The following is a 21,141-nucleotide window of genomic DNA, read 5'->3' as shown; positions in this document are numbered from 1 at the left end:
TCTGAGCTTTAAATCTTTTGCTGGATTCCCATGGCACTCCAGAACTCCCCTATGGATCTCTGCCACAGATATGTGGCCTTTATGCATTAATCACTCCCTCACTTCACTTTGCTTCCACCACTTTCCTGTCTCACCTCCCTGCTTCCTTACTAGTCTCTCCTGGGGACAATTTTTTTAAATCTCTTTTTTAAAGTTTATTTATTAAGTTTTTTTTAATGTTTATTTATTTTTGAGAGAGAGAGACACAGAGGATGAGCAGGGGAGGGGCAGAGAGAGGGAGACACAGAATCCAAAGCAGGCTCCAGGCTCTGGGCTGCCAACACAGAGCCCGATGCAGGGCTCAAACCCAAGAACCGTGAAATCGTGACCTGAGCCAAAGTTGGACACTTAACCAACTGAGCCACCCAGGCATCCCTAAAGTTTATTTTTTGAGAGAGAGAGAGAGAGAGAGAGAGAGCAGGGGAGGGGCACAGAGAGAGGGAAAGATAGTATCCCAGGCGGGGATCCCCAACAGAGGGCTCAAACTCACCAACCGTGGACTGCGACCTGAGCCGAAACCAAGAGTCAGAGGCTCAACCAACTGAGCCGCCCAGGCACCCATCCCGGGAGGGGTTTCTACTAAATCGTTTCTACTAGTTTCTACTAAATCATTTCCACACAAATCCTCTTCTCAGGTGCCGCTGGTGGGGATCAGCTTAAGTCACTACCATGGGAGAGAAGCATCTCTGGCCACGTCGTCCCTCACATATCCACACTCCTCTCACTAACTGGGCTCTGTGGATTTTCCTGCAGGTGATTTACGCCCTCAACACCCGCCAGGATGAAGCGGAGGCCAGCGTGGAGGCTCTGCGGGAAGCCCACCGGGAGGAGCTCCAGAAGGCCGTGGCGGAGACCGAGGCCAGGCTCCTGCGGGAACAGGGCCACGCAGAGGAGGAGGCCCTGCTCCAGCGCATTCGGGCCCTGGAGAACGCCTTGGAGCTGCAGAAGAGGCTGACCCAGGAGGCGCTGGCTCAGTCGGCCACGTGCAGGCTGGAGACCAAAGAGAGGGAGCTGAGGGTGGAGGCGGAGCACGCCGAGCGGGTCCTCACCCTCTCCAAGGAGATGCTGGAGCTCAAGGCCGACTATGAGAAGAGGCTCCGGCACCTGGCGAGCCACGAGACGCCCCAGTGGGGCCAGCTTTCCCAGGAGGGCCCGGAGCCCAAGGGAGAGCCAGGCCACGGCCACGAGATGCGGGACGTCCTCCTGGAGGTGGAGAGGCTGCGAGCGGAAAACCAGCAGCTGAGCAAGGACTACGCCCGGAAGGCTGAGGAGCTGCAGGCCACCTATGAGCGGGACACCGAGGCCATCCGGCAGGCCATGCAGCAGTCCGTGAGTGAGGCCCTGTGGCAGTGGCAGGAGAAGGAGACGGACCTCCGCAAGAACTTCCAGGTCCAGGAGTCAGCCCTGCAGGCTCAGGTCAGGAAGCTAGAAGGGGATCTGGAGCACAGGGGCCGCAAGATAAGTGACCTGAAGAAGTATGCCCAGAAGCTGAAGGAGAGGACTCAGGTAAAGCAGGGTCTCGGATGGCTTGCAAATGAGATCATATTCGTGGTCCTTAATTTTAACACGTACTGTGTGTTAAAACTGTTTTTAACATCTACTGAGCTTTAAACTCTTTGTGCAAAGCCCTTAACTTCTACCAAAGTGACTCCTCTTATTTCCCTTGAGTTCAAGTACATTCTGTCAGCAAATATTTACGGAATGCCTACTATGTGCCAGGCCCAGGGCTATGGCCAGGAGACACATGGTGAGCGGGCTCCCTGACCTCAGAGAGCTTAGACACTTACAGTTTGCAGAAGAAAAGAAATTGGGAGGCTTAAAGACTAACCTCTCTGGTCAGCTGCATTCTATAGCCCTCTTCATTCCATAACAACTTGCCTGTCCTAAACTCCTTGGGACTTGGCTTTCCTGGACAGCCAGAACATTGACAAGGCAGATCATTGACAAACCCCACACGCTCACAACACCCTGTCTCTAAAACTTGCAGCAGCTAATATTCCTAATAATCCCTGAGCACTTTTTCTGTCCCAGAGACTTTATCTCATTTAATCCTCACCACAGAAAGGTTAAATATGTGCCCAAAGTCACACAGCCAATCTGGATGAGTAGGGATTTGATGAACATTAGCCACCGAATCGCAGGGACGCAGAGCTTATGCTGTGCACTGACCCACCTTTCAGATGTGATGCTGGTTCTGTGTATATTGGATGTCTCCACAGAGAACTGTTCCCAGAGAAATGAGACCCTTTCTGTCTGTTTAGGACCTAGATGTGCAGCTCAAGGAGGCTCGGCAGGAGAACTCTGAGTTGAAAAGCACTGCAAAAAAACTCGGGGAGAAGCTGGCCATTGCCAAAGACAGACTGATGCTGCAGGAACGTCATGTAACACTGAAAACCGGTCGGATGTGCTACAACAGCTTTTTTAAACATTTATTTATTATGAGAGAGAGAGCACGTGCATGCGTGAGAGTGGGGGAGTGGGAGAGGGGCAGAGAGAGGGAGAGAGAATCCCAAGCAAGCTCTGTGCTGACAGCAGGGCTCAATCTCATGAACTGAGCTGAAATCAAGAGTTGGATGCTTAACCAACTGAGTCACCCAGGTGCCCTGCAACAGTTTTGCAGCCTTGAGACTGTTGAGGGAGCAGAGCCAGGGGCGGGGCTGTTTGATCTGACCCCTGGTGAGCCAGCTCAATCCATGCAGGACAAAGGTGAGCTGCCATCTGGAGCCACCACAGTGCAAATAGCTAAAAGGCATGACGCAAAGGGACACCTTGCCCCCCCAAATGCTTCGTCACCAGGCCTACCACATGCCTGAACTCCTCAGCATTGGCTTTTCCCCCACGCTTGGGCAACACTTCATTCTTTTCCCATCATTTCACACAGCAACGTTACTGGGTCTTCCCAGTTGTTCTGTGAGTGGGTGTTGTCAGTATCTCCCATGGTCCAGACAAAGAGATGGGGCTGGAAGGGTAAGTGGCTCACTCAAGGCCACTGATTAATGGGATAACTGGTGTGTGTCTCAGAATATCTGACTCCAGGAGGCCTTCCAGTAGAGTCCCTCATCAGAAAGTTCTTGAATACCTACAGTGTGATCAACTTGATACTAGGAGATATAAAGAAGGCACAAAACATAGGCTCTTCCCCCAGGGAGCTTATGGGACAGTGACTCTACAGCCCAGAGCATGCTTTGGTATCATGCGGTGGCCCAGGCTGCAGGGAAGTGAAGCGTCCTGAAAAGAGGTCACCATGGGCTGGAAGGGTGTGGAGGAGGAGGTTCGAACTGGAGCCACAAGTGTGTGGAGGCTTTAGTGCAATGTTTTCAAAAGTAGGGCTTGGATACCTCTGAGAATATGGGAAGAAAACGGTGAGCATTTCTAGTTATATTTGTTTTTTGTTTTATCTTTTACATTTAAATATTTTGAATGTATATCTATCCAGGGATATGTTCATTTTTTTTTTTTTTAACCTATGGAAAGCACAATCAAAAAGCTTTGACAATGACTTGTTTAAGAAGCTAGCATTCGGGATGCTGCTTGAGCAAAGACAACAATCACCACCTTGACTATGCTTGAGGGGCCAGAAGGCCACAGAGCAGGGGAGTCCATCTGAGAGTGGTGGGTAGAATAGTCAAACAGCAGAATGGGTACCCGACTGCAGAAGACCTTGGACACGAGGCCAAGGCCAAGGACATTTCAAATGATGTTGAAACTTATGCTTGCAGATGAAATGAAGACAGAGCTAGTTGCAGAGAATGAAGTCCTAGGGAAGGCGAATGACCTGGAAGGCCGCAGTCTCCATCCTCAGCAGGACCCGAACTTTCCCAAGGAGTGTCCATGTACCAAAGGAGGCCCAGAGACACAGGTAGTGTCTCACCCAGCCCTGGGAATGGAGAAGTCACAGGAGGCTTTGCTGGAATGAGCTTCAGGCAGAGGCCAATCTCCTAACTATGACAGAGCCACTTGGAAGAAGCAGGTCCCATGGTTTCAGGGGTCAATGCATGGGTGTGAAGTTCCAGCTAACTTCTTGCCTTTGAAATTAGGAGACTAAGAATATAGCAGAACTTCTATCGATGGCTCCTGGGAAACTTGCATGGGATTCCCACTGTCTGTTCCCAGTCAAAACAAAGCATTCTTTAGACACTGCTATAGTGGGCTGGAGTATCTCCTTCTGTGACCATAGGTACACTATTCCAAAGGGCCCTTTGCTGATTCAGGTGGATAAAGTGGTCTCTTACGAATATCAGATATATAGTCTCGTGAACTTTATGGCACCTTGTGCTACATGCTGTAAAATCAGTGTGTAAATGTTGTACCCAAGAGAAATGGTAATTCCCTGCTCCTCACCCCATGCTGGCAGGTTTACAAGGCCCTTTTTCTTTTTTATAGACCAAGAAAGAGGCAAGTATTGAGACGGAATATATGAAGAAGCAATATGAAGAAGACCTTCGTAAAATCAAACATCAGACAGAAGAGGAGAAGAAACATCTCAAAGACCAGCTAGTGAAGCGCCTGGAAGACTTGGTAAAGAAGCACGCCATAGAAATCAAATCGGTTCGCTCTTCGGTGGAGGCCGAGAGGAGGAAGCTGCAGAAGGTGAGACCCCCTTTCATAGACCCTGTTCCGATTCTTTTTCCTTTCCTCTACCTCCCTCCTTTTCTCTTGTATTTCTTCTTTCCTTCCTTGGACATTTACTGAGCTCCTGCTGTGTATACATCTAAGTTATTTCTCTGCCCAAGGCAGTTCAGAGTCTTTTAGAGGAGACGGGGACATTCCTTAGACTGTGAGCCGGTCAGGGCCTAGAATCGTTGACACGATGTAGAATTGTGTCCTCTGAACATTTAACTGAGGAAATTCAACTCTCCTCAGCAAAGACAGAGAGAAATAACATGAAGCAAGCACTGAGGCCCTAGCAGACTTGCCTGGATTCAAATCCCAGCTCTGCTAGGAGCTTTGTGAGCACAGTTGAGTTATTGAACTTGGGCCCCTCAGAGGGAAAACTTGTGTGCCTTAGGTTCCTCATTTATAAAGCAGATGACGATAACAGCACCTCCTAGAGGAGCTGCGAGGATTAAATGAGGTAATCTGTGTGAAAAGAAACAAAGCATAGTGTGTGCCTGGGGCATAACAGGTAGATGAAGGTAATTAATCAGTGGCTTGCCAACATGAGAGAAGATTCCCAGCCTCTGGGTACTTTTCCGACTTTCTACCAAAGGAGGCAGCTTTCTGCTGAGAAGAAATGCAAGGCTTCATCTCTTCCTGTTTACTGGGAAGAGCAACTCACGTCTGTGACATTTTAGGAAAAGAATGAAGTGTAAATCAATAATATCGTGAACTTACTCTCTTTATAATGCAAGAGCCTGCATTATCAGCTTTGAGTTTTTGCTGAAAGACAATCAGATAGCACTGACGATTGCAGTGTTGTGTGGCGGTTACAAGTAGTAGGTACTCAATAAATGTGTGTGTTGGGTAAATAAATGAACTCATGAAAGATCCAAACTAGTCCTGGTCGAAGAAGTCCTAACACTTCCACCAGCTGTATGACCATGGCCAGGTCACTTAACCTCTCTGAGACATGATTTCTAAAATAAGGGCAAACACTTTGAAGGCTTGTTATGGATTCCTTATGGTATTAAATAAAAACTCTTAGTTCAGAGCACAGCATGTAGTAAAAGGTGGATAAACAGTGGCTATGCTGAGTTACCCTGAGCACCGGCTGACACAATGCATGTTAATATTGGTTAGCGCCTGCTATACTTTCTTTTTAATTTTTGATTTATTGTGTATGACCACCACACTTATAAGGCACTTCAGTCTCAGAAACACAGTGAATCTTCCCAACAAGATGACAAAATTGGTATTCATATTTTAGAGATGAGAAAATTAAGGCTCAAAGATGTTGCGTATCAACTCACACAGACAGAGAGTGCTGGAGCTAGTATTAGAACCTGATAGCTCGAGGGTCACCTGGCTCAGTCGGTTAAGTGACCGACTCATGATTTTGGCTCAGGTCATGATCTCACAGCCGTGAGATTGAGCCCCGCATCAGGCTTGCACCCAGCGCGGAGCCCGCTTGCTATTCTCTCCCTTCCTCTCTCCCTCTGCCCCTTCCCTGCTGGCTCACACTCTGTCACTCTCTCAAAAAATAAAACTTTAAAAAAATTTTTAAAAAATCTGATAGCCCAAGTCCAGAACCCCTGGTTCCCACCGCTGCGCTGAGCAGGAGGCAGCTGTTTGGAAAGCATTTTCCTCCCCATGAGCTGCTAGTGGTCACGCAAACCCGATCCTCAGACAAATAGCTGACTGCTCTTTCTATCCAGAGTCACAGTCAGTGGAAGGAACCATAGCTCCCAGAGCTACAGGTTGCCCTGGTAACCTGTCAGCGAAGCCTGACTGACTGCACAAATCCCATTTTGGCTTTAATCAGGGGGCATGAATCCATTTGGGAAATGAATCACATAGAAATAAATTGTGTTTCTCTTCTGGTTTGGGAGAGGGGCGTTATGCTTTTTACCCCACCCCCTTTTTTTTGAGGGGCATTTAGACCATTTACATTGAATATAATTATCACTAAGTCTACTATCTTGCTGTTTTTGTATTTGTCATATCTGTTTTCTTTCTCTTTTTTACTTCTTTTTCTGTTTATTTTTGATTCATCGAATTTATTTTTTGTATTCCCTCTTTTATCTCCACTAATGGCTCATTAGCTATTTTTCCTTTTTTTCTTCAGGGGTTGGGGGCTGCTCTAGTGGTTGCTCTAGGATTTACAACATACGTCTTTAATTTATCCCTGTCTGGTGCCAAATGTTATTTTATTTCACATATATAACTTCGCTGTACAAACCTCACAACAATGTATTTCCATTTATCCCTTCCTGATCTTTGTGTAATTGTTGTCATACATTCTAATTTAGACATGTTACAAACGAGACAGTATATTGCTTTTATATTTCCTTAAAAGTCAATTATTTTTTTGAAGTTTATTTATTTAGTTTGAGAGAGAGAGAGAAAGAGCACATGAACCAGGGAGGGGCAGAAAGAGAAGAAAAGAGAGAGAATCTCAAGTAGGCTCCTTGCTGTCAGCACAGAGCTGGACAGGGGCTGGAACTCATGAACTGTGAGATCATGACCTGAGCCAAAATGAAGAGTGGATGCTCAACAGACTGAGCCACTCAGGGGCCCCAAAAGTCCATTATTTTTTAGAGGAAAGTTTTCAATAAGAAAAAAATATTCCTTGCATATTTTATTTTTAAATTATAATATTATACTTATTCTTTCCCATTTCCCATTTCTACAGTCTTTGTTGCTTTGACCTGAAGCATTTCTTGTGGTGTAGGTCCACTCATGGCAAATTCTGTTTTTGTATGTCTGAAAATGTCTTTTTTTGCCTTTATTTTTGCTGGATACAGAATGCTAAGTTTACGGGTTTTTTTTTTTCTTTCAGAACTTTAAAAATGTCATTTGACATTTTTTGGTTTGCATTTTCTTCAAATGCAAGAAACCTTGGCAGTCCCCCTTCTCATATTCCCCCTATTCATAATATGTCTTTTTGTTCTCTGACTGCTTTTAAGAGTTTCTCTTTGTCACTGGTTTCCACACCTTGATTATGGTATGCCACGTATGATATTTTATATGTATGTTTTTCTGCTTGGGATTCATGGAATGTCCTGGACCTGTGGGTTTATAGTTTTTTCCAGTTTGGAAATTTTAATGCCATTATCTCTTCTGCTTCACCCTCCTTCCAATATTGTCCCACAAGTCACTGAAGCTTTGTTCATGTATTTATTTATTTATTTTCTGTTCATTTATTTTTGGTCTCCTTGGCTCTCTGTGCTTCAGTTTGGATAGCTTTCATAGCTGTATCTTTTAAGTACACTCATTTTGTTTCTGTATATTATGCAATTTTTTTAAAGCCTATTTGGTATATTTTTTCATTTACAATATCATGTTTTTCAGCTCTTGAAGTTCCATTTGGTCTTCCATTATGGTTTCCCTTTCTCCTCATTATGCTTATGTCTTCCTTTAAATTCTTCGGCATGAGTGTAATTGCTCTTTTAGCATTCTCATCTGTTATTTTGGGTTTTTTTTTTCTCTATGATTGATTTTTCTCCTGGTTACAAGTCCCATTTTCGTGCTTCTGTGGATATTTAGTAATGTCTTATTGGGATGCTGGACATTAAGAGTGTTAACTTATTGAAAGACTGCATTTTGTTATCACCCTTTTAGGAGTGCATTTTGTTTTGGCAAGTGGTTAAATTACTTGTGACTCAGCTTCATCTTTTCCAGACTTATTCTTTTTATTGTGTTAAAAGGTACCACTTTTGAGATTTATTTTTTTTTATTTTTATTTTTTTTAACGTTTATTTATTTTTGAGACAGAAACAGAGCATGAACGGGGGAGGAGCAGAGAGAGAGAGAGACACAGAATCGGAAGCAGGCTCCAGGCTCTGGGCCATCAGCCCAGAGCCTGACGCGGGGCTCGAACTCACGGACCGTGAGATCGTGACCTGAGCTGAAGTCGGACGCTTAACCGACTGAGCCACCCAGGCGCCCCTGAGATTTATTTTTAAACTTGGTTAGGATGAGTGTAGAGTAGCATTTGGGCTGGTGCCACTTTAGCTTTACTACTGAAGTGTGACCTTCATGGGGTCTAATACCTCATGTATTGATTAATACTGGGGTTGTTGTGATTGCTGACATTTTTGGCTTTGTACTGGTTGACTGTTGTTGCCGCACCATGAACTTTATAGATAGATTCCAAAAACAGTAATGTTTCTTCTCCAAGCAAGTTTACATATTTTCCTTTAAAAACATGGAGGCCAGGTGATGACAGCAGGTGGGCCACGGCGAGAGCCATCTAGTGATTGGCCAGTTGAGCTGCCTGGTGATTGGCTGCATGAGCAAGACCAAGCTGAGAGCCCCCTGGTGATTGGCTGGGGCACAGTGGTGCCCTCAGGAGGTGTTGGGATGAACCCTGATTGTTGGAAAGGCCCAGCACTGACCCAAGGCTGCACTGGAGAGAGGGCTCCTGGGTCACAGCTCCTCCTATTCAGGTACGCTTCAGGGTTCTCCACCCCCCACTGATCCCATCCCAGCCTCTCACCCACGCCCTGCACTCCACCTTCATGTTTGCTTCTACCCTTCTGCCCCTCTGGGGTTGCGTGAGTCCTTATACCAGCAGTGGGCCCCACCTGGATCCAGACGCCACTGCAGGGCTGGCCAGAACACCCAGTTACTCTGGCCCATTTGGCAGAAGGGTAGGGGGTTGTGAGAATCAGAGTACAACAGACCCTTACCCAGCCAGGCAGAGCCTCTCCAGTGCTCTGGGGTCATAACCTGGCTCAGCATGAGGAAGCTGGAGGCATGTCCTGAGGGTACCCTGGACATTCTACTGACGTGGAGTCTTCTGTCAAGGGTCAGCACAAACTAGTCCTCTAGATACATGACCAAGTGCGAGCACACCAGACCACAGTGCAGGATAAGAGACTCTCCCAGAAAGATGGCTTGTGAGGACTTCTCTAACCCAACTCAGCATGGAGCCAACAAGCCTCCAGGACTCTAGGCTGACCAGGAACCCTCTAGTTGGGAGCTCTCTGAATCAAGACTACAGGGCAATCCAGTCTTCCAGCTGGGCCAACCAGAAGCCCTGCCACCAGGAGCCAACTGACCTTCATCAGCACAAGGCAATAAAGTTTCCCAGACCCCCGGCCAATGTGGAATTGTCTGAACCAACTTAGCATGGGGCAATGGAGTACCCCAGACACTGGGCCCACCAGGAACCCTCCGACCCAGTTTAGCACAGAGCAAACTAATCTCCTGGATACCTGGCTGATGGCAAGCCCTTTGACCTAGATCAGTACAAGGCAAGCAATTCCCCTGGACACCCAGCCAACAAGGAATTCTCCCAATCAACTCAGCATAAGGCTAACGAGTCCCTAGGACAGTGTGCCCACTGGGCACCCACATGCCGCAAGCCCTCTGACCCAGCTCAGCATGGTACAGATGATTTGCCTGGACGCTGGGCCATCCGGGAGCCTTCCATCTGGGAGCTCTCAACCCAGAAGAGCACAGGGCAATTGAGTCTGCCAGACACCAGGCCATCCAGGAGCCCTGGGACCTAGCTTATCACAGGGTGAACTAACCCTCTGGACATCTGGCTGACCAATACTTTCTGACCCAGATCAGCCCAAGGTGAACCAGTCAGCCAGATCCCTGGCCAATGGGTTCTCCTAACCAACTTAGCACGGAGCTGATCATTCCCAGGGACAGTGGGCCTACTGTGCGTCCTTGTACCCAAAGCCCTCTGACTCAGCTCAGCATGTGTCAAAAAGTTGGCTGGGCCAACTGGGAGTTCTCCAACCAGCAGAGCACAGGGCAATTGAGTCTACCAGACACCAGGCCAACCAGGAGCCATCCGAACCAACTAATTGAAGGGTGAACTAATCCCCTAGACATTCAGCCAACCACTAGCTTTCTGACTCAGATCAGCACAAGGCAAAGGCGTCCCCCAGTCCATTGGCCAATGGGTAATTCTCTGAACCAGTGTAGCACAAGGCAGTAGAGTCTCCTAGACACCAGGCTGACCTGGAACCCACTGACCCAGTTCAGCACAGGGTAAACAAATACTCTGGACACTTGGCTGATGGCAAGCCCTTTAATCCAGGTCAGCACAAGGCAAGCAAGGTCCCCGGATTCCCAGCCAATGGAATTCTCTGAACCAACTCAGCATATGGCTAACCGGTCCCCAAGATAGTGGGGTCACTGAAGACCCACATACCACAAACCTTCTGACCAAGCTCAGCATGGGGCAAACAAGTTGCCTGAATACTGGGCCAACCGGGAGCCCTCCTACTCAACAGAACACAGAACAATCAGGTCTTCCAGCTAGCCCAGCCAGGAGCCCTTCGACCAAGAGCCAACTGACCCTCATCAGCACAGTGTGAACGAATCCCCCAGGCACTTAACCAACTACAAGCTTTCTGACCCACATTAGCACAAGGCAATCATGTCCCTACTGCCCCCTGGCTTGTGGGGATTTCTCTGAACCACCTTAGCACAGGGCAAAGGAGTCCCCGGGACAGTAGGCTGACTAGGTGCTCTTGGACCAGGAGTACTCTGACCCCACTTGGAATGGGGCAAATGAATTCCCCAGACATCTGACCAAGTGGGAGCCCTCCATCTCACTCAGCTCAGCACAGTGCAAACACGTTTCCCAAACACACTGACGACCAGAAGCTCTCCTACCAATCAGAGGAGGGCAAATGAGTCCCTGGAACACTGGGACAACCATGAGCACACTGACCTAGTTCGGCACAGAACAAGTGAGTCTCACAGACACTCCTGTTTGGGAGGCTTCTGACTCCCTGGCTCAGTTCAGGGCAGTGAGCCCCTGTATACCCACATGACTGGGAGACTTTTGACTTGGCTCAACACAGGGAAAATGAGGCCCATGGATACCTGGCCGACCAGGAATTCTCCAAACCCGCTCAGCACAGGACAAATGAGTCCCCTGGACCACTGGCTGAATGCAAACCCTCCAAAGTGGGAGCCCTCTGACCCAGCTCACCACAGGACAAAGGAGTTGCCTGGGCACCTCACCAACTGGGAGCCCTGCCACCCCAGCTCAGCAAAGGGTGAATGAGTCTTCCAGACACTCGACAAACCAGGAATTCCAGCCAACTCAGCATAGGGCCAAAGATTCCCCTGCATGTCTGGCTGACTGAGAGCTTAGTGCAGGGAAAATGAGTCCCCAGAACATCTGTCTTTTAGTGGAGGAGCCAGGATAGAGGCTGTCTGCGAAGGTAGAGGTTCTTCTCTCTGCTGGAAGCTTGCTCCCAAATGTCACTCAGCTGTGGCTCAAGGCTGAGGCCTGACGAGTGCTTGAAACCACTCAGACTGCAGTCCCCACAGTCAGACCTCTGGCCCGGGACCAACTTCAGCCTGGTATCCTGATGGCACTTCATTTGAGGAGCCTTCATCTTCTGGGGAGTTGTCTTCAGAGGGAGCAAAAGATACCATGCCTTAAACGAGATAGACTGAAAGCTGGAAGAGTTTTCCATGGAAATGAAGTGTATGGATAAATCTTTGACAGCATTTGACAGAAAGTTTGAATTTATGAAAGAAGCTTTCAATATAAGGAGGGAGAGGAATAAATCCTTCAGAAAGTGTCTGAGCTAAAAGATTTACTCTTAATGTGTGAAGAAGAAAACCAAACATTGAGAAATCTGCTTTGTCACTGGGTGTCACAAGAAGGACACAATTTAAAGAACACCTTGCCAGAGAGCCAGGTCTCCCTGGACAGGGGCATGAGATGCAGAGGGGGCTGAGAGCAAGTTCCAGAGGGAACCCAGGCCCTGAGCATGGAGAAGTCATCAGCTGAGCTTCTCCAGGCTAAGGAGAGGTGCTCCAGCCTCACAAGAACAGGGCGACCAGTGGGGTCAGAGGCAGGCTGATGTCCATGAGCCGGAGAGCTTCATCAGCAACATGCATGGCTTCCTGGGAGCATTTGCCTTGCAGGCAACATTTTCAAAGGGGTGATGTCCCTGCACACGCCCACCCTGAAAGGCATGGAAAAGGAGCTGGGGTGGATTGGGGGTCACCTCCCAGAATGGGAGATGACATGAGTTTCAGGATTTATATGAACTTCAAATAAATAATTTTAAATAATTATTTATGTTTTTAATGTTTATTTTATTTTCGAGAGAGAGAGAGAGAGTGTGAGTGGGGGAGGGGGAGAGAGAGGGAGACAAAGAATCTGAAGCAGGCTCCAGGCTCTGAGCTGTTAGCACAGAGCCTGATGCGGGGCTGGGACTCAGGAACCATGAGATCATGACCTGAGCCAAAGTCAGATGCTTAACCAACTGAGCCACCCAGGTGCCCCTCTGATGTCTTTTATAATGGTGCTAATTCCATCATAAAGGTCCTACCTTCATGACCTAATCTCCACCTAATTATCTGCCCAAGTACTACCTCCACAAATTCACAGAGGTTTAGGACTGCAACATGTGAATATGGGAGAGGACACAATTTAGTCTGGAACATGTGTCTTCGTGTGAATTTCTTTGGGTTTATCCTGTTTGGGTTTTTCTCAGTTTCTTGAATCTTTAGGTTTATATCTTTTGGCACATTTGGGAGATTATCATCCATTTTTTCTTGAAATACTTTTTCATTCCCACTTTTTTCTTTTCTCATTCTTGGATTCCAATTTGGCAAATGTTAGAGTTTTTGCTGCATTTTCACAGGTTCTGTTCTTTTTTTCCTTTTTTTTTCAGTCATTTTATCTCTCTTGTTCAGATAAAGTAATTTCTGTTATTCTGTCTTCAAATTTATGACTCTCTTCTAGATTCCTCTCCTTTTTGCTATTGAGCCTATTTATGGTATTTTCAAAATTTCAGTTATTGTATTTTTTCAGTTCTAAATTTTCAAGATAGTTCTTCTTTGTATCTTTTGTTTCTTTGCTGAGACCTATTATTGTTCTTTTGTTTCAAGCATGTTTGTGATTGCCAGTTGAAGCATTTTTTATGATGGCTACTTTACAATACATCAGGTAATCCCAACACCTATGTCATTTTGGTGTTGGGCATCTTTGGATTGTCTGACTTGTACAAGATGACATTTTCCTGGTCCTTGGTATGATGAGTATTCTTAATCGTATCCTGGATATTTTGGGTGTTGTTATGAGACCCTGGATCTTCTTAAATCTGGTGCGTCAGCAGATAGTGGGTCTACAGGAGTGTGGCTAGCAAGTGCAGTCCCAGACATGTGCCCAAACCAGAGGGAGCACGTTGAGGCCCAGAAAGAGCTACTGCCGCTCAGTCTGGCCAGACACAACTGGGAAATAGAGGACAAACTGCGTGGAAAGTCACACCATCGTGGCATTCTTCCCTGCAGGCAACAATGAGGACACATGACAACTAAAAACATGCTGTTTGCTGAATTTACCCCTAAGGATGGATCAGAACCCTGTAGTGATCAAAACTCTGGTTGGAACTGGGGAGTCCTCAGGAGATGCCTGTTTCTGTGTGTCAAGTGCATTTGGCCAATTTGGTGTATGCTGGTCGAAATCAGTAGGGACGGGCTTACTGGGATGGTTGGTATTGATGTTGGACTTGCTCAAAACTTAAATCAAAAGGCCCTGTCTTGCGGTGCCTGGGTGGCTTAGTTGGTTGAACATTCGACTCTTGGTTTCAGCTCAGGTCACGATCTTCCTATTCGTGAGATCCAGCCCCAGCTGGCAGTGTCGTGCCTGCTTGGGTTTCTCTCTCACTCTCTCTCTACCCTGCCATGCTCATGTTCTTTCTCTCTCTCTCTCTCCAAACAAATAAATAAGCATTAAAGGGAAAAAGGCCCTGTCTTACTAGTGTCCTCATCCTAGGCTTCATCCCACCCAACACCACTCCCCACCCTCTAGAGGGAACCTGACCAGGTTTCCAGCCCAGGATGGATTGGCTGGCTCTGCCGGTGGGCTGGTGTGCTCCACTGATGTGAGACACACGTTCCCCTCCCCACCTACTCCCCCCAGTTTCCGGCTTGAGGATGACCTCTGCCCTCATTCCCATTATCAGAGTACAGCTACAGAGGAAGAATAGTGTGGCGGTCGGCCCACCTGGAAACCCCAAAGGTCAGTGTCTCCTTCCTCCACATCAGCTTGGGGCAGCCTTGAGGTCCTCCCATACTCCCCTGGACACTCTCGCAGAGAAGTGAACTCCAGGACCAAGGGTCTCATGGCGGGTTTTCCCTCCAGGCAACCACCCAAGGCCATTCCGAGGCATGGCCCCAGCTGGGACCCCCAAAAGCCTGCCTCCCGACAGGTTCCCTCTTGCTCAGGTTGGCCAAGGCTAGCCTCTCCACTTGAACTGAAGAACCCAGGTGGCATAGGATCAGACAGTTCAACCCGAATCCATCTACAACCAGAACACCTGCCTACATGCCCCATCATGTCTGGCCCCACAGACAGAGGAGTACATTCATTCAGGGCTAATGAAAACGTATCTTTGGGAAATTCTTTTACAGAAAATAACCCTGAAGTTTTCCTGCAAGGAAGTGGGGGTTTTTTTGATTGTAGGTGATGGCCCGAGCCACACTCTCAAAGTCAGGCATTTCGATTCCACAAGAGAAAACTGAAGATGAGCTCACCCTGTTCACACCACACTCCTCAGCCGGACCGCAGCCGGAGTGCTGACTGCAGGGTGGCAGGCTGAGGGGGTGGCTTGGGGGCAGCTGCAGCGTTACTGAGGGAACAGAGTTCTGCGGGTGTCACAGGACAGTCAGCCCGAAGGGAGCATGGCAGCACAGCACCTGCAGAAGCCTTCATAGACGTCTGCTTTCCACTGTGAAAATGAAGGAAACACCTTGGGACAAAGGTGCACAAATCCACAGAGATAGTCCCCCTGACTCCCCGTTAGCAGGTGGCCCCATTCTCCCACTTGCTCATGCCCCAAACCAAAGTGTCCTCCCTCCTCCCTCCTCCCAGCGCATCTGTCACCCCAGCTGAGCTCCTGTGCACCTGGCTGCTGGCTGTTGTCCTTTCCCCAGGAGACTGAGCAATGACTACGTATATTCACTGCATCCTGCCTGGCCATGTTTGGACTTCTAGCTTCCAGGGCACATGCTTCTCACTCTGCCTGACCCTGGGGAGCCCCCCCCCCCAGGCCTGTGTGTCACCCCCTCCTTTGCTGGCCACCTCCCCTGAAGTGATCTTCCCCATCTCCGTGCTTCTGGGCCTCCTGGGGACCCCCCCTGAGAATCCCCACATAGAGGACCTCCCCCCACAAACTAGCCCAGTGCCCAGCTTGGTCCCTCCATCCCCTGAGCTCACACACCAGCCCCAGTTGGCTTTTAGAGCCACTGTGATTGCTTTGCTTGATTGTAGTCCATCTCCTAGAATGTGAACTTGGTGGGCCCGGGGACTGAACCCCTCAATCTAGTCGGTGCCCAGTAGGTATTTTGCACTAACAAATGCATTGTTCTTTAGGACAGGTTATATTTAAATAAACAGTCGAACTCAATATAGTGCTATGTGGTAGAGAGTAATATTTGAACAAATGTTTATTTAGCACCTATGCCTTAAAGCACTGTGCCAGTGAACAGGACGGGGTACGCCCCTGGACGCAGTGCGGGCCTGCTCTGTAGTTGGGTAAACTTAAATTGAATGCAAATAGAGACACCCAGCTCCTGGCCAGATGGAGCCTCAAGACAGAGGGACGATGGGGTTGGGTGGGATGAAGCCACAGCTCCAAGGGGCCCGTAGTCACACATGGTAGGCACCTTCCAGGCTCTGGGGACTTCACACAGACATGGAGGAGGTACCCGCTTGCCTGCCTTCCAGCCCAGCTCCTCAGGGCAGCAGGGCTGGCACAGCGAGGTGGCCGGCTTTTGCCCTTGTGTCCCTCTTACTGACTCTGTGTGCCGCCCCCCAGCTTTTACATTTCTGGCCCCTGCAGCCTCTATTAGTAATTTTTAATTGGATGCTGGACATTCAGAATGTTAACTTGTTGGGTCGCCTGGGTGGCTCAGTCGGTTAAGGGTCAAACTTTGACTCAGGTCATGATCTCAAGGCTTGTGAGTTCAAGCCCCACATTGGGCTCAGTGCTGACAGCACAGAACCTGGAGTCTGCTTCGAATTCTGTCTCTTGTCTCTGTCTCTCTCTGCCCCTCCCCCATTCATGCATTTTCTCTCTCTCTCTCTCTCTCTCAAATATGAATAAATAAATAAAAAAGAATGTTAACTTGTTGGAAGTATGGATTTTTTAAAGCATCCTTTTATGAGTGCTAAATGTTTTGGCAAGCCGAGAAGTTAAATTACTTGTGAATCGGCCGCATCTTTTCCAGACATTTTTTTTTTCATTGTGGTCAAATGCATATAACAGAAAATTTACCATTTTTCCCGACTTATTTTTAAGCTTTGTTGGGATGAGTTTAGAGTAGGGTTTACGCTAGTGCTGCTCCAGCCCTACTACTGAAGGGTGACCCTTTATAGAGCCACATGCCCCACGTATTGATTAATATTGGTGTCATGGTGATCGCTAATGGTGGCTCAGAGTGACTTAGGTCACTTAGGTGGCTTAGGTGGCTTAGGTTTTGTACTGACTCTTTCATGGGCTTTACTATAAGTGCATTCCAAATCATATTTTTTCTTCCTGAAAAACAGTTAATACGTTTTCCTTTAAAACCCCAGTTGAAAGGTCTGTTTGGTAATTTTCTGTGGTTGCTCATTTATTGTTCCCATTACAGTGGCTCCTTCCTGTGTCTTTTTTAAAAAATTACCTGTAATTGTGGACAATCTAGACAAGGAAGCAGAAGATGGGTGTGAGTCCTGCTTCTACCTTATGGGATTTCTTCCATGTGAAATGGATGTACTAAAGCTTTTTCCCTGCGTACCATGAGAGTTCAGTGAGAACAGAGTTTCTGGAAGTGCTCTGTGAATTCTGTAAATTAATGGCTCATGGAACCCTGTTCCAGGTATGGATAGGAAGCTGCAATTTTTAGATTTGAAAGCACTAGTCTCCTTTTTCCTCATGTTCATATCCTGGTAGTTGTTTTTCCTCTTTGCCTAGCTGGGAGGATGTTAAAATTTCCTGCTGAAATCCTCAGGTTCACTTTGGCCTGAGCTGGCTATGGGGATGCTTTCTTTCCAATCTGTGTTCTGGAGGCAACCCAGAACCATTCATCTTCTGACAGTAAGTCTCATTATTCAGCACCTAAAATGAAGCTTACTGAAATATCTCCAAAAATTATTAATGAAATCAGCTATTTCCATCTGTGGGGACATTTTTTTCCACTTTAGGTCCATTTGTCAAGGCGACAACTGAAGCTGTGATTGATTACATGGACCCTGGGAAGGTGGGCTGCATAAAATTAGAAATAGCCATTGCTTTCTGCTAAGAATCTGTCTCACAGGAGTCTACACTGTCGTTGTAGTGAACATGCTTTGGCAAAGTCAGTGAGTATCTGCACCAGGAAGCATGTTCAACAAAACTTTTCAACAAAAGCTTCACTGACTGAGAAGTTAATCAATGAAGTAAAAAAAAAAAAAAAAAAGAAAACAAAAACTTTGCTGGGGGGATGGCTTTGTTTCTGATGGTTCTTGGGACAAAAGGATAATTTATATATATATTTTTTGCAAGTGATCTCTCCGAACAACAAGCCATGCAAGAGGGATCATAGATTCACTGAAGAGACTGTACGCATGCTAAGTGTCCACCTCATGTGACCTTATAATCTAATCACTTCTCTCTTTTCTTCTAAGTGACTGACCCCAGGGCCACTGGCCTGACCTGGACTTGGCCCCACAGGAAGTGCAAAGTGTGTCCTCCAGGTGATCAATAGCAGCATCTTTTTAGATGCCCGAGTCAGAAACCCAGGAGTCAGACATGACTTCTCTTTCATGCATTACATTCAGCCAGTCATCAAGCCCATGTCGTCCACTCCTTTGATGGCCCTGAAATATCTCCATTTCCTTCCATCCTCAGTGGTAGCACAATGATCCAGTCACCCACCATTTCCTGCCAGACCATGCGATGATCTCCTTACTGGTCTCCCTGTGTCCCCTCTCCCACTTCCTTGAACCCAGTCTCCATTCCAGGGGGGATCTTCTGAAAACTCAGCCTTGGTTTCAAACTCTCCAAAGGCCCTCTATCGTCTTCACAGTGTAGTTCAAATTCCTTAATGTGGCTTTTTAAGACCCTACATCACTGGACTCCTGTTTGACTCTCTTGCTTCATCCCACACCTCTCCCCGGTTTAATTCTGCCTTCCAGCCTTTTAGGTCCTTCCTCATTCATGACAAATCCTTTTCCTTCTTGGCCTTAATGCATAGCTCTTCCTTGATGGGGAACACTCCCCCACCAACTCCCAAATTCATCTGTCTCATTTTGCCTCGTTTTTGCTGATCCTATTGGTCTTGGTTTAAATATTGATCTTTCTAGAAGCTGTCACTTGCCTGGCCTAGTGTTTGGTACGTGGTCCCCTCTGTACCTACCTTAGCTTGGCTGTTACTACACTTCATTGTAATCGCCTATTTGCTACTTGTTTTCCCCACTGGGATACCCTGTTCACTACTACCTCCAGTGGTGTGTTAGAGTCAACTTGTACTGACTCCTAAGAGACAATTGTTACATCTTTTCCCAATTCTGTGTTCAGTGACATCATGGCAGTAGCTTGAAATTGGCCACAGTAGGAGTTCTTATGCCACAGAAATTAACAAATGCTACAAATCAAATTGATTGGTTGGAAGCCAGCTAAACATTTACGAGTCACTATATCTCTAGCCTCTTCAATACTTGGCCTGTAATAGACATTCAGTTAATTTTGGTTGGTTGAATGAATGAATGATAGGTTTCCATTTAACCCCAGGTCATCCCCCATCACATAAGCCTTTGCCTCTCCACATTCCCATATGTCAGCTCAAGTGCTGACACTCCTTGGAAACAGAACAAGGCTCCAGTTTCTGAAGACTGGACTTCCAGCTTCTTTACCCTGCTTTGGGGAGCATCTGGGGCCTGCCCACAGGACCTCCCTCAGCTTTGCTGTAGCAGAAGTAGGATGGCCTTTAAGTCAGGCGTTTGCCTGTGCTGCATGCCACATTTCCCTTAGGATGGCGGGGAAGAAGTGCAGCCAAGCAGCCAGCCTTCCCTGAGTTCAACTTTGACTTCTCCACTTACTGGCTGCACAACCTTGGGCAAATCACTTAACCTCTTAGAGCTTCATTTCTTCATTATATAATGACCATTAACACTGGTACCCAGTTGATAGGGTTTTCGTAAGGATCAAAGTGATTATTTGTGTAAAGGAGCAGCAGATGGCATGCACTCGGTAAATGTCAGCTGGTATCACTATGGCCATCTCTCAATGAGAGCATAAAGGTCTGTAATCAATTGACAGCATAGAAGAACTACACTCCAGGTAGCTCTCAGATACTATAACCTCAACTTCACGGGAAATTCTTGAGTGTCCCAGGGCTCAGTTCTTGAATCTCTCCTACTTTTCCTTTTTATTCTCTCTCTAGCATTTTCATCCAAATACATGGCGTAATACGTTCTGTATGCTGACTCCCAAATGCATACCTGCAATCCAGAACTCTCCCCTGATTTCCAGACCCATGTGTCCACCTGCACACAGGACATCTAACAGAGGTCTCAAACTCAACAGGTCCCCGAGCTCCTCCTGCTGACCGTAAACCTGCTTCCTTGTCTGTGTTAATGGTGGCATCATCCTCCTCCACCCCGCTCAGGTTAGAAACCCTGGTGTTGTCCGTGACTCCTCCCTTTACAGCAGGTCCTTGCAGTGAACTCTGAGAAAACATCCGTGGTTCTATGCCCGTCACCAGCCACGCTGCTGCCTCAGTCCGGCCCCCTTCTGCTCCTGCCTTGGTTACTGTAGCAGCCTCCACGCTGGCCTGCCTGCTGCCCCGCCTGCCCCGTCCCCCCTTCAGTCTGCCCTCAAGACAGAAACCAAGTGACCGTGTTAACGCCGAATCATCTCACTCCACTTTCCAGCTGTTGGCTGGCCTTCATCTTACTCGTCTGTCTCTACCACAATGTATGAGGGTTCCTGTGGTCTCCCCCGTGTCCTCTAACCTCATTGCCCACCCCTTCCCCCCTCGGTCATTCCACTCCAGCCAAGTGGCCTCCTGTCTGCGCTTAGAACATGCCAGGGTCTGTGCAGGTCCAGGAGGGCTCACACCAAGACATCTCATTGGTTAGCCTCCTCACTTAACACAAGCCTTTACTCCAGAGTCGTTTCTCCTGAAGACTTCTTTGGCCAACCTATGTGAACTGAACCCAACCCCTCGACCTTCCATAGCCCCCTTTCCTGCTTTGTTATTTCTCCTTGGCACTTGTCATCATACAACATAGTGTATACTATGTTGAGCCTATTGACTTTGATGCCTGTCTCTTTTATGCCAATGTAAGTTCCTGGTGAGTAGATGTTTCATCCGTTTTTTTTTTTTTTTCTTTCTGAGTGTGTGTGTGTGGGAGAGAGAGAGAGAGAGAGAGAGAGAGAGAGAGAGAATAAAGGGGGAAGAGGGATAAAGAGAGAAAATATTATGTGGATGTGGAGCCCCATGCGGGGTGCGTCCAAATGTTTCATCTGTTTTTATCCCCAGCTC

General features: G+C 47.5%; 1 protein-coding gene across 1 annotated transcript in view; it reads left to right on the top strand.

Annotated features, from left to right (window-relative positions):
* Positions 1 to 21,141, top strand: part of FAM184B (family with sequence similarity 184 member B) — a 151,446-nt gene that overhangs the window by 75,310 nt on the left and 54,995 nt on the right. The window contains exons 2-5 of the mRNA XM_078446244.2: positions 793 to 1,545; positions 2,301 to 2,436; positions 3,759 to 3,898; positions 4,423 to 4,629. Coding sequence (XP_078302370.2) covers positions 793 to 1,545; positions 2,301 to 2,436; positions 3,759 to 3,898; positions 4,423 to 4,629 — 1,236 coding nt within the window. The remainder of the gene's footprint in view (positions 1 to 792; positions 1,546 to 2,300; positions 2,437 to 3,758; positions 3,899 to 4,422; positions 4,630 to 21,141) is intronic.

Source organism: Panthera onca, chromosome B1 (assembly GCF_046562875.1).
Source record: "Panthera onca isolate mPanOnc1 chromosome B1, mPanOnc1 haplotype 2, whole genome shotgun sequence".
NCBI classification, from domain to species: Eukaryota; Metazoa; Chordata; class Mammalia; order Carnivora; family Felidae; genus Panthera; species Panthera onca.
This window is presented reverse-complemented; position numbering and strand designations above follow the sequence as displayed.